We start from the raw sequence: 12698 nt of genomic DNA, 5'->3' as shown, positions 1-12698 counted from the left end.
TTCTGCGCAAATTAGCAGTATTCCTATGCTGAATGGTTCAAACTTTAAAGTTTGGAAGGATACCGTGGAGATTGTCCTCGGCTGTATGGACCTAGATATAGCTCTTCGAGAGGAGAAACCCACTTCCACTCCGGAAAATCTCAATGAGGTTAAAATAGAGAAGTGGGAGAAATCCAATCGAATGAGCATTATGATCATGAAACGCTCAATTCCTGAGGCGTTTCGGGGCTCAATTACTGAGGATAAAGATGCCAAACAGTTCCTAAAGGATGTTGAGAAATTCTTTACTAAGAAATTCAGTGCTCACATGGCTTTATCTTCTCAGTATAAAAGAAAGCGTGATACTACTGCGGATGCGCCTTCTCGGCAGAAAAAGGCTAAGAAACAGGATCAAGTTTCAACTTGTTTCTTCTGTAAGAAGGTGGGACACATGAAGAAGGATTGTACCAAATATGCCACTTGGCGTGTAAAGAAGGGTATAATTCTTACTTTCGTTTGTTCTGAGGCTAGTTTAAGTTATGCACCTGTTGATACTTGGTGGGTAGATTCTGCTGCTACTACTCATGTAAGTGTCACTATGCAGGGTTGCCTGTGGAGCCGACCGCCAAGTGATGCTGAAAGATACATCTACGTGGCAGACGGCAATATAGTTGCAGTCGAAGCTATAGGAACCTTTAGATTATGTTCCACGAGTGGATTTTATTTGGATTTATTAGAGACATTTTATGTACCGTCATTTAGACGAAATTTGGTTTCTGTTTCTTGTTTGGACAAATCAGGTTATTTTTTGTTCATTCGGAGACAATAAAGTCAGTCTCTTTTATAATTCGAATAATATTTGCTCTGGTCATTTGGTAGATAATCTATATAGGCTTAACTTAAATTCCTATAATAATGAGATACTGCAAACGGTTACAAAACAAAAACTTAATGAGAATTCGGCATCATTATGGCACAAACGCCTAGGCCACATCTCTAAACAGAGAATTCAGAGGCTTGTGTCGGATGGAATTCTCGGACCCCTAAATTTGGCGGACTTTGAAGTCTGCATTGAGTGCATAAAGGGGAAAAGGACAAACGAAAGAAAATTAGGTGCCGAGAGAGCTAAAGATGTCTTAGAACTGATACACACCGATATATGTGGCCCATTCCCTACTGTATCTTGGAATGGACAACGGTACTTTATTACGTTCATAGATGATTACTCTCGTTACGGGTATCTATATTTAATTCATGAAAAGTCCCAAGCCTTGGATGTTTTCAAGTCTTTCAAAGCTGAAGTTGAACTTCAACTTGGAAAGAAAATTAAAGCTGTCAAATCGGATCGTGGTGGTGAATACTACGGAAGATATGATGGTTCAGGTGAGCAACGTCCCGGACCTTTTGCTCTTTTCCTAGAGGAGTGTGGTATTATTCCGCAATACACCATGCCAGGCAAACCTAGCATGAATGGTGTTGCAGAGCGAAGGAACCGAACTCTTAAAGACATGGTGAGAAGTATGATTAGTCATTCTTCCTTGCCTGAATCACTCTGGGGAGAAGCCTTAAAGACCGCAGTGTACATCCTTAATAGGGTGCCAAGCAAAGCAGTTAACAAAACCCCATATGAAATTTGGACTGGGAAAAGGCCCAGTATAAAGCATTTGCATATTTGGGGATGTCCAGCTGAGGTGCGACCTTATAGGCCGCATGAAAGAAAATTGGACTACAGGACAATTAGTTGCTACTTTGTTGGTTACGCTGAGCGTTTACGGGGGTACAAGTTTTATAATCCTGCATCAAGGTCTATTTTTGAGACGGGAAATGCGAGATTTCTTGAGGATGTTGAGTTTGGGGGGGAAGGAAATATTAGAAATGTTGCTTTTGATGAGGATTCTATAACTGACAATGATCAGGACCTTGTGCCTATTATTGTTCAAGATACAGTTATAGTACAAGAGCACAATGAGAATCCTGCTGTAAATCCAGCTACAGTACAAGAGAACAATGAGAATATTGTTGTTGCTCAAGATACTGTTACAGTACAGGAAAATAATGAGAATCCTCCTCAACCCCAACCCATACAGCAAGCTCAACAACCTCAAGAAGTGCCATTAAGGAGATCCATAAGAGAAAGGAGAAGTGCAATTTTCGGATGAATATGTTGTCTATCTCCAAGAACATGAGGATGGCATTGGTTTGATAGAAAATGACCCAATCAATTTTCTTCAAGCCATGCAAAGTTCTAACTCTGAAAAGTGGATCGATGCCATGAAAGAAGAGATGAAGTCTATGAAAGACAATGACGTTTGGGATCTCGTGGAGTTACCTGAGGGTGTGAAACCAATTGGTTGTAAATGGATATTTAAAACCAAAAGGGATTCTAAGGGTAATGTCGAGAGATATAAAGCTCGTCTAGTCGCTAAAGGCTTTACTCAAAAAGAAGGCATAGACTATAAAGAGACTTTCTCTCCAGTATCATCGAAAGACTCTTTTAGAACCATAATGGCACTAGTAGCTCATTTTGACTTGGAGCTACATCAGATGGATGTAAAGACAGCGTTTCTCAATGGTGACATTGATAAAACAATGTATATGGTACAACCAGAAAATTTTGTATCAGGTGATTCAAAATCTACGGTTTGTAAGTTAAAGAAATCCATCTATGGTCTCAAACAAGCTTCCCGTCAATGGTATCACAAGTTTCATCAAGTCATTACCTCATACGGTTTTGAGGTGAATATCATAGATGAGTGTGTATATCGCAAGTTCAGTGGGAGTAAATATATCTTTTTGGTCTTATATGTTGATGACATTCTACTTGCCAGCAACGATATAGGCTTGTTGCATGAAACTAAGAAATTTCTATCGAACAAATTCGAAATGAAAGATCTTGGTGATGCCTCTTTTGTATTAGGAATCGAGATACTAAGAGATCGTTCTCAAGGTATTCTTGGATTATCACAAAAGAACTATATCGAAAAGATTTTAAGTAGATATGGCATGGAAAATTGTAGACCAATGGACACACCCGTAGCTAAAGGAGACAAGTTCAGTCTCAAACAATGCCCTAAAAATGATCTTGAGATGACAGCAATGCATGATAAGCCTTATGCATCAGCACTAGGAAGTTTAATGTATGCTCAAGTCTGCACACGTCCCGATATATCATTTATAGTGGGAGTGTTGGGTAGATACTTGAGCAATCCAGGTATGGATCATTGGATAGCTGTTAAACGCGTAATGCGTTATCTAAAGAGAACAAAGGATTACATGCTCACTTATCGGAGATCAGAAAATTTGGAGATCATTGGGTATTCTGATTCCGATTTTGCGGGATGCCAAGATAGTAGACGCTCTACTTCAGGCTGTATCTTCACTTTGGCTGGAGGAGCTATTGCATGGAAGTCTAACAAACAGACTCTTGTAGCTTCCTCAACAATGGAGGCAGAATATGTTGCTTGCTTTGAGGCATCCAAACATGGCATATGGTTGCGAAACTTTGTCACTGAGCTTCGTGTAGTAGATGACATTGAAAAGCCATTAAAGATATTCTGTGACAACAAGTCAGCAGTATTATACTCCAACAACAATAAGAGCTTGACAAAATCGAAGCATATAGACATCAAGTTCTTAGTTGTCAAGGAGAAAATTCAAGAAAAACAGATTTCCATAGAACATATAGGAACAGAGTATATGCTAGCGGACCCATTAACCAAGGGATTGATCCCTAAAGTCTTTCATGAGCACACTGCTCGGATGGGTGTCAATAGTTGTGATGCCTTGGTTTAGTGGGAGTTTATTTTATGCTATATGTTCTATGACAGATATTGAGTTATTTTTTCTGCAGAATTAAGTTGATGGTTTATTTCATGTTATATGAAATGTTCATTTTGCAATATTTGTATTGTGTTTGATCTCAATAAAGTAGGACCAGTTGGAAATAGACATGCATGAGATCACTTGGCATGTAATTTCCATATTACTCATCCAAATTTGATCTATGTCGTTAAGTATATTAGGATGGTGATTGGCGTGGTTTAGTCACGGCATTTAATGTGATAAAAGCTGCGGTAGTTCCATATCTAATGTATGAGACGGACCAGATTGTTAAAGTAATGAAAGAAATAGCATTCAGATGCGCGCATAAAGTTTATAAAATGTGATTATGTCAAGAAAGAATATATGTATAGCCCAAGTGGGAGATTGTTAGGAAATTATTTAATTTCCTAACTTATTTGTGGGCAATACATATATCAATTATAATCACAAATGATGCTATTTCAAATTAAATGACTTATATAATGATGATCTCATTTATTGTTATAAATGCTAATTGAATAAGTCATTATTACTTTTGATTTGGAATTAAATGAGAATAAAACTGGATATTATCTTTTGTTCCTTAGATAATTATCTTTTTTGGATTTTAGATATATTATCTTTTGGGCTTTAGATACTATTTTATTTGGGCTTAAGGGTTTAATGGGTGCCATGCTCAAATATAAATAGACCTTTAGGGTTTCGGTTCCCAATATACCAAAGCCGCCTTTGTTGCTCTTTCCCCATCAAAAGAGTTACAGTTCAGCCCTCTAGGAATACAGAAGGCTTTGGTTGAGGAAGATCGAAAGAACCACAAGATCCAAATTCTTCCGATCGTATGATTCATGTTTATGAATTCAGGTACGCTTCCGCATTATGTTATATTTTTGGTGATTCAATATGGATGATCTGGGATATGAAAATTAATTTATTCCAACATATATAACTTTGTTTTCTCCTCTTTTTCTCATTTATTCACGTCACTTTTCTCCTTTTATTTTGAGTTAATTTTTAATTATTTTTATTTATTTATTTATCTAGTTTATAATGACAATTTAAGTTTTTAAAAAATATTAAAAATGATAATTATATAATGATAATATTAACTTAGTATATATTTTTTAATTTTTTTCTCTCATTATTAATTGTTTGTGACTTTTGTATTATTAATTTTCAACCAATAAAATCAATGATATTATAAATATGATTTAGGATTTAGTTAACTTATATAATATTTATCTATAAAATCTTAATTATAGAAATTTATTTAAACAATAGATAAGATGAAAACAATAAATATTAAAAAAAACAGGCCAAAAGGATAAAAATATTTCTATTATTATTAGATCAAGACCAAATTTTTTAATACTTAAAGATATCAAACATCAACATCTTAACTCCTCAATAAAGTAGTTTAAAATTATATCAATACTAGTATTTATAAATTTTAAATACAATAATTTATTTTTATAATATTTGATATTAGTTTTGAGATATTTATGTTTAAATATTATGATATATATAATATATTTAATTATTTTATAAAAAATAAGTCTTATTAATCATTAAATATATATATATATATTAATTTTTTATTAAAATAAAAAATAATAAAAAATACTAGTAGTCACAATAACTATGGAACAGATGGAAGGCTAATTTTTATTTAGTATGAGGTTGACATGTGAGTTATGCTGAGTTATGGAATATTGAGGAGAAATATACAATTGTGATTTGTGACGGCGTTCAATTTTTTGTTTTAGTGGGAAGAAATCGGACTTGTAGAGAGAGGGACACAAATCGGACCCAAGATTTTCTAAAATCGGACCCAAAATTTTCATTGGAGAATTTCGTGGATACTGAAATCGGACCCAGGATTTTCTGCCAGTACACAAATTGGACCCAAGATTTTCTGTACCTCTAATCGGACGGTCCGATTTGTCTTGCGCAATCCTCATATCCTAGTGCACCATATACTTTCGTAACTCTTATATACCAGCCCTCTCTCCGTATTAAAATTAAAAAGTTCACTGATGGAAGTCACATTCTAATCCTTTAATAAAAATAACGACGTAATAAATTTATATAAAATACAAAAGAAGGGCCCCTGCCCACTGACATTTGCGGGTAAAAAAAAAATTTATATGCGAACCCCAGTTGGCCTGTTGGGTACTTTTTTTGTTATCGATATAAACAGCATGTTAAGTATAGCTTTTAGAATTTCAAAAGAATAGTTTTGCACTAAAACTATTAGAGTCAGAATCTTTCAAACTAAATCATTCTTGGGTCCAGTGTATTATATTATTGCAACCGGTTCAAGTGTTCAAGCACAAATGACTTATTAGCAATATTGTCACATTTAAGTTCAAAGATCATTGACCATAAAACTTATGGGCCACTAAATGATTTCACTTGCGATATGATTTGACAAGGGCAAGGAGAACAGGTTTGTTTGATCGATTATTTTATTTAAAACAAGGAACACGATCGAGAGACTTATTTGCAGTCAATACAAATACATGAAGAAGACTAGAAGAGTAATGATAATACACATCTGGAAAGTTTATCCCTAAAATTAAAATTTAAAATTTAAAATAGTAAGAAGATGGCGTGCAGAATTCTCTAAATTCTTAAAAGTAAAAAATTGAGGGGAAAAAAAGAGCTACACGTTGACATGTGTTGCCATGTTTTACAAGAAGGCGGATGATGATGAAAGTTAAGCCATAACAAGAGCAAAGTTGTTCTTTTCAGGGCTCTGGTTGCATTTTCTCAACTTCTTCTCGAATTGATTGGAAGAGAACAGTAGACAAATATCTTTCACCGAAGCTTGGGAATACAACCTGCAATAAATAAACAGTGTGTGAAATGTAATTAGCTTAAAGTGGGAGTGAGATCACAGCAACAACAATAATAAAGTCTTGTCCCTAGATAAAATTTCAACAAAATTTTATACTGATTCCTAAAAGACCAACACAACCCTTCTCTTCGAGCTTGGGACCGGCAATGTAAAAGGTTTGCAACAAAGTGAGAAAGAGACAAAATGGATGTGAACCCCTTATAAGGTTGTGTGTAAGTGTGTAAGTGTGTAGTGTGGGTGAGTTGTTGTAAATTTGTAATATGAACCAAAAGAAAAAAGGTGAGAAAGAGACAAACATCACAAAAACATGATGTAGAAAGGTTCTACCCAAATTAAAGACTAAAAAATTGCAGCTTGTCAAGTTGTGGACACACAACGCAATATAAAAGAAACTTGGTCACCCAAAATAGCAGGACAGAATCATATTCTCCCACGCAAAAAAATATTATGCTACCGTACAAGCAGATGGATACTTAACACTACGTTCCAATAAAGGAAACCATACGAATATAAATCTGTATGATGTTTTTGTAAATTCAGTAAACATACATCCTATTTGAGGCGGATTAAATTCCTTGTAACATATCCATCTGTTGGTTTTTATTATTATTTGAGGCAATGCACTTACCGCAATAAGCTTCCCTGCATTCTCAGGTCTCTTTCCAACCCTTATTGCAGCTGCTGCAGCAGCTCCAGAAGAAATTCCCACCTGCATTCCAATTGAAGTGAGCATGAAAGTTTTAAAGTATAACATCAATGGATCTTGCTCTTCATTTTGGGCCAGAAAATTACTGGGGTGTTCTAAGATTTAAAGAGTTAGCTTTGACAAGCACTCCAAAGAAGATTAAATTTTATGTCCACATAATAGAAATCTTCATGCACATGATAAAACTAAATTAACACAGTAACTATGTCAAATTCCATTATCTTGTGCTAGATCGTTTCAATTTTCAAGCTACTTTGACATGAGTTGTGTAACTGCGTCAGTACATGGGATATTGCATGTACAACAACACTAACAAAAAACTGAAAAAGCCTTTTCCCACTAGGTGGGATCAGCTATATGAATCAAAAGACGTCATTGTACCCTATTATGCATAAGGAATGGGATATTGCATGAACAATTAAAAATAATCATGCAACTAAAATGACAGAAACAGTTAAAAGATGACACATGGCACTAACCAGTAAGCCTTCTTGGAGTGCTAATTGCTTTGCAGTTTCAACAGCTTCATCACTCGATACCTGCCGTATTCACATGGGATAGGAATCAATTATGGAACAGAAAGAAAAATGGATGTTCAATTATTCACTATTTATCCTGTTAGGTCGTTCCTATGCCACATACATAAACTAAACAACCTAAAAAAGCTTCAGATGTGCATTGAATTGAGAAAAATAGTAGCAATGGCAAGAACTAGGAAACAATAAACCAGCGTATGAAGAAAGGTTTACTACTGGTCAATATGGTTTCCCCATGTCGTTAGACATGACAAAAGCTATTAAAGAGTAACCAACGATAAAACTGAATCTGAAGCTGAATATAAATATCAACTATGAAAAAATTGCCACAAAAACAATTGGCAAATCAGAGCATTAAATGCTGTATGTGAGATACAGAAATGACATTTTCATTCCCCATCAAAGCCAAAAGTTGCTAAAATCATCTAAATTAAAAAATGACAGGAAGGATATGATATGATGCTTAGTTGAATATAAATATGGATAGCAGGGGATTCAACAGTCAGTTACATATTCAACAAGATTTGGAGAAGAGAGAAGAGCCTTCAAACTTCCTGTGTTTCAAACTTTTAATACATGATTCTAGGATTTTTAGAAACACTGTTCAATCATTCCATCAATACCCTAGTATGTTCCCGAATTTACTGATCCAGTTCTAAACAGAATATAACATCCACCCAATTTGATAGCAAATGATCAACCCAACAAGGACATGGTAATTAGATATGGATGTAGGCAGAAAGGAATTCCGTACTAAAGAAAGAACCCTGTACTAAAAGAATGAAGCATAATGACTCATTACAAAGTCATGCAACTGCCATGTCTTGATAAAAGAATTAATTAATTTATTTTATTTTTATAAACCGAGTTATGGAGAGTACTAAACAGGACATATTGAATTATAACTCCAAAAAAGTTTTTATGTTTATTATTTTTTTTTATACAAAAAAAGGAAGAGAGGAGAAAGAAGATGGGAAAACAAAACAACAGACCTCTATAACTTCATCCAGTATATCTTGGTTCAAATTCCTGGGCACAAAACCAGCCCCAATACCCTGAATTTTGTGAGGTCCTGTGGTTAAGAGGAGAGAGAAACAACATACAATTAAAGGATTACTTAACGACTAGCGTATTGGACTCAAAGTATGTAGAACTTGTTCTGCTTTCTTACCAGGCTTTCCACCAGAAAGTATATTGCTTTCCGTAGGCTCTACACCAATAACCTGATACATAACGAAGAAAATGCTAAATGGAACCCAACTTATTAGAGAGCTTCCCTCAAACTCAAATTATTACTCCAAGGGATAACAAGACATGACTAGTTCATTGATTGAGTAAAAAGAACCATGTACATCAAATATTTTTAAATTTAGGGACAATTAATGTTAGTCATTTTGTTTATTGAAGTTAAAAAAACTGAGAGACACCATCAATTTGATAATGCCAATTGAGACGTTTACCTTTACATTTGGATTTTTCTGTTTTAGGAATTGACCAACACCGGAAATGGTTCCACCAGTTCCAATTCCTGCAACAAAAATATCAACTTTGCCTCGTGTATCTTCCCATATCTCAGGGCCAGTTGTCTCATAATGTATCTGCATAGTTGAATCCAACTTCATATATCAGATCATACCACAGCTCACTATGGTAGAGACAGAATTCAATTTATGACATGTCGTACAACATCTTCCATTCAACTACACACAACAGGGGTAAGCAAATATCAGCTTACAAACTACAATTTGAACAATTACCCCCTTTTCCATTAAAAAATATCAATTTAGAGGCTAACACCTAACAAACTAAGTTTAAGGTCATGATTCCCAGGGAGAGAGTAACCCAAGGACTGGTTCGATTAAGTCCTCACTGCCACTAGCTAGGGTTCAAAGGTAGTTCATTTATTTGGAAAGCAGTTCTCAATAGGATTAACCCTAATCCTGTGTTGTAGCTGCATAAACTAATCAAAACTTCATTCAAGATAGTTTTGTGTAATGGGATACCAACCTTCAAAAACAGCTACACAGTTAATAGTTAAAGCTTCATAATCCAGCTGTTAGATAAGGACTTTAGAGTTTTAAGTAAGCTCTTTGAATTATGTGGGGAATCTTGGTTATGCCCTCAGACCCATGAGCATTTACTTGTAATCAATTAAGGGGGATATGTTCAGAAAACGAACAGCAAAGAATGTTTATCCCTAACCTTTTGACTTGACTTGCTTTTGTATTTCTTCTAACCTATAGTTTGGACTGCTGTTTGAAGCATGGTTTTTGATAAAATCTCAGTACAACACACGGCCTAAAAATTGGATTAATATATTTTACCATAAAATGGACCGTTACTGTTTACCTTAGGATTAGACGGATTATCGAATTGTTGAAGCATGTATGCATTAGGTGTACTTTTCAAGATTTCTTCAGCTTTCTGAACTGCTCCATTCATGCCCTTTGCTGCCTCAGTTAAAACAAGCTCAGCCCCAAAAGCTTTCAGAAGAACTCGTCTTTCTAAACTCATTGATGCAGGCATTGTCAGAATGAGTTTATATCCTTTTGAAGCCGCTATAAAGGCAAGACCAATTCCTGTGTTTCCACTAGTAGGTTCGACTAAAACACTCTGAAAGCACACAAGAAACAAGTTAACTCAGAACAACAAATAGTGTGTTTGAAGCAATAGCTTTTATGGCTAATCTGCAAGGAAAGAACACAAATCATTTCTATGATAGATTACCTTCCCAGGTGTTATAGCTCCTTTCTGCTCAGCATCAAGTATCATGCTATATCCTATCCTGCAAGAATAAAAATACAAAGTGTTTTAAAAAAAATGGTTGAAGATTCAATCTCCAATAAGCATAGCTCATATGGTAATATACAGAATGCAGTCTTACAGAAATATTAACATCAACCTCATTATTTTTGTAGTTTCTTATAGAGCTAACAGTTAATTGACATTATTGTCACCTTCATCTTATTATGTAATAATTTTCATCTATGTTAAAAACGAAGATTGAAACAATATAATCTAACAAAGAGATTACTGGAAAAATCACAAGAATCATTTTCATCAGAGTCACATTCTTCACCAGATATTTTCATGAAAATGGAAAACAAGTAAAAAATGCAAGCATATGATATTTAGACCTCACAAGCAATGATTCAGGTTCTCAGTTCTCACCTGTCTTTGACACTACAGCATGGCTCCATAATCTCAAGCTTGGCAGCAACATTGGCCACACATCCTTTCACTATATTGTTGAGGTAAACCATTGGGGTTTTTCCTATAAGCTGTGGCATTTCAAAAAAAAAAATATATATATATATATATATATATATATATATATATATATATCAAGATGCTATAGAATGCTTATTTCTCACGCATAAAGAATAAACAAGGTGAATCATAAAGGAGTCAAAATTTGCAACAAGAACTTATCCACGGACACATTTAGATTATCAAAATACGCCAAATTGAGAGAGTACACCAAATAAAACGCATCAAATCTTCTAGACATTCCAATTGACCATCGAAAGAAAATAAAATATAAAAACAAGAGCAATAACCTGGGTAACATCTTCGGCAATGTTGAGACCTTCGATCCCGGTTTGGGGCTTAACAGAGACAGCTTTGCAGATAACGGAAGAAGAAGAAGAAGAAGAAGAAGAAGAAGAGAGGCTTGTGGATGTGGAGAAGAAGGGTGAGGAAGCTAGTCTGAGGAAAGTTGGGGTGGCGGCGGTGCGGGTAAGAGAGTTGCGAAGGGGAGAACGGGAAGGGCAAGTCAACGAGTTGAATAGGGAAGCAGAAGAAGCCATTGATGATGAAGAGGAAGAGGAGAAGCAGAAGTAGTGGAATATGAAAATGGAATGAAGAAATTACGATGATGATGATAAAGATATTTGTTGGTGGAAATCGAATCAGTTGCGCTGGGACCTCATTGGATTTTTCCAACTCCAACTCACACTCACTCACTGTAATAATCTTATTTTCAGATCATGAAAATTACCAAAACACCACGTAAAAGTATTTATATATATATAATTTCAACTATCAGGTAAAATTATTTATAACTCAATTTTCATCATTTAAAATATGTTATAAAAATAAAAATTAATACATCTAAATAATAGATATTTTAATATTTAAAATTTGATAATTTTATATAAAGTAAATATTTTTGCGATTTTTTTATCAAATAGTAAAATACTTTTTAAATAAAAAGACAACAAATTAAAGTTTAGTCTAATTTTTTGTACGCTTTTAAAATAATTATCTAAATATTTTTTTTCAAAAATTTATTATATCTTGAAGCAATTTAGGTCACTAATAATTTATCAATAAAATGTCCAAGTTCAATGAATAATTGATTGATTGTGCTCGTTGTTGCCACATAAAATGGAACTAACGAAATGATATTATGGTGACTAGCGTGGTAATGGCTAATAAGACATTGACTTATAAAAAAAGAAAGGGACCTATTGACTTTTTCGAAATAAACATTTTGTGAAAATATGTATAAATATACATAAAAGATTACGAAGCATCATTTTCTCAAAAAAAAAAAGTATCATACTTGCTCATAATCAGATGTAATTTGTGGTAAAACCGTAAGGCTATGTTTGGTTGAAAAGAAAGAAATAGAAAGGAAAGAAAGGAAAGAAAAGAAATTGAGTGGATTTTTATTTTCTTTAGATGTGTTTGGTTGGAAGAAAAATAAGAAGAAAAGAAATGTTATAAAAAGACAATCTTATTCCTATATTATAATATATATTGAAAAAAGTGAAGAGGTAGTATTGGAAGTAAA

The 12698-nt window shown here is 34.2% G+C and overlaps 1 protein-coding gene across 1 annotated transcript; it reads right to left on the bottom strand.

The window, feature by feature from the left end:
* Positions 1-6224: 6224 nt before the first annotated feature.
* On the bottom strand, positions 6225-11810 carry LOC130968364 (cysteine synthase, chloroplastic/chromoplastic). Its single transcript, XM_057893589.1, has 10 exons — positions 11461-11810; positions 11072-11181; positions 10628-10685; positions 10250-10513; positions 9361-9498; positions 9072-9123; positions 8893-8972; positions 7844-7903; positions 7287-7367; positions 6225-6641 (listed from the first exon to the last, which is right to left on the bottom strand). The coding sequence occupies exons 1-10, from the start codon at positions 11707-11709 to the stop codon at positions 6549-6551; spliced, it is 1185 nt and encodes a 394-aa protein (XP_057749572.1). The 5' UTR covers positions 11710-11810; the 3' UTR covers positions 6225-6548.
* Positions 11811-12698: the final 888 nt, after the last annotated feature.

This window comes from Arachis stenosperma, chromosome 3, assembly GCF_014773155.1.
Source record: "Arachis stenosperma cultivar V10309 chromosome 3, arast.V10309.gnm1.PFL2, whole genome shotgun sequence".
Taxonomy (NCBI): Eukaryota; Viridiplantae; Streptophyta; class Magnoliopsida; order Fabales; family Fabaceae; genus Arachis; species Arachis stenosperma.
Note: the sequence above shows the minus strand (reverse complement) of the source record. Positions and strands in the feature narration are given on the sequence as shown.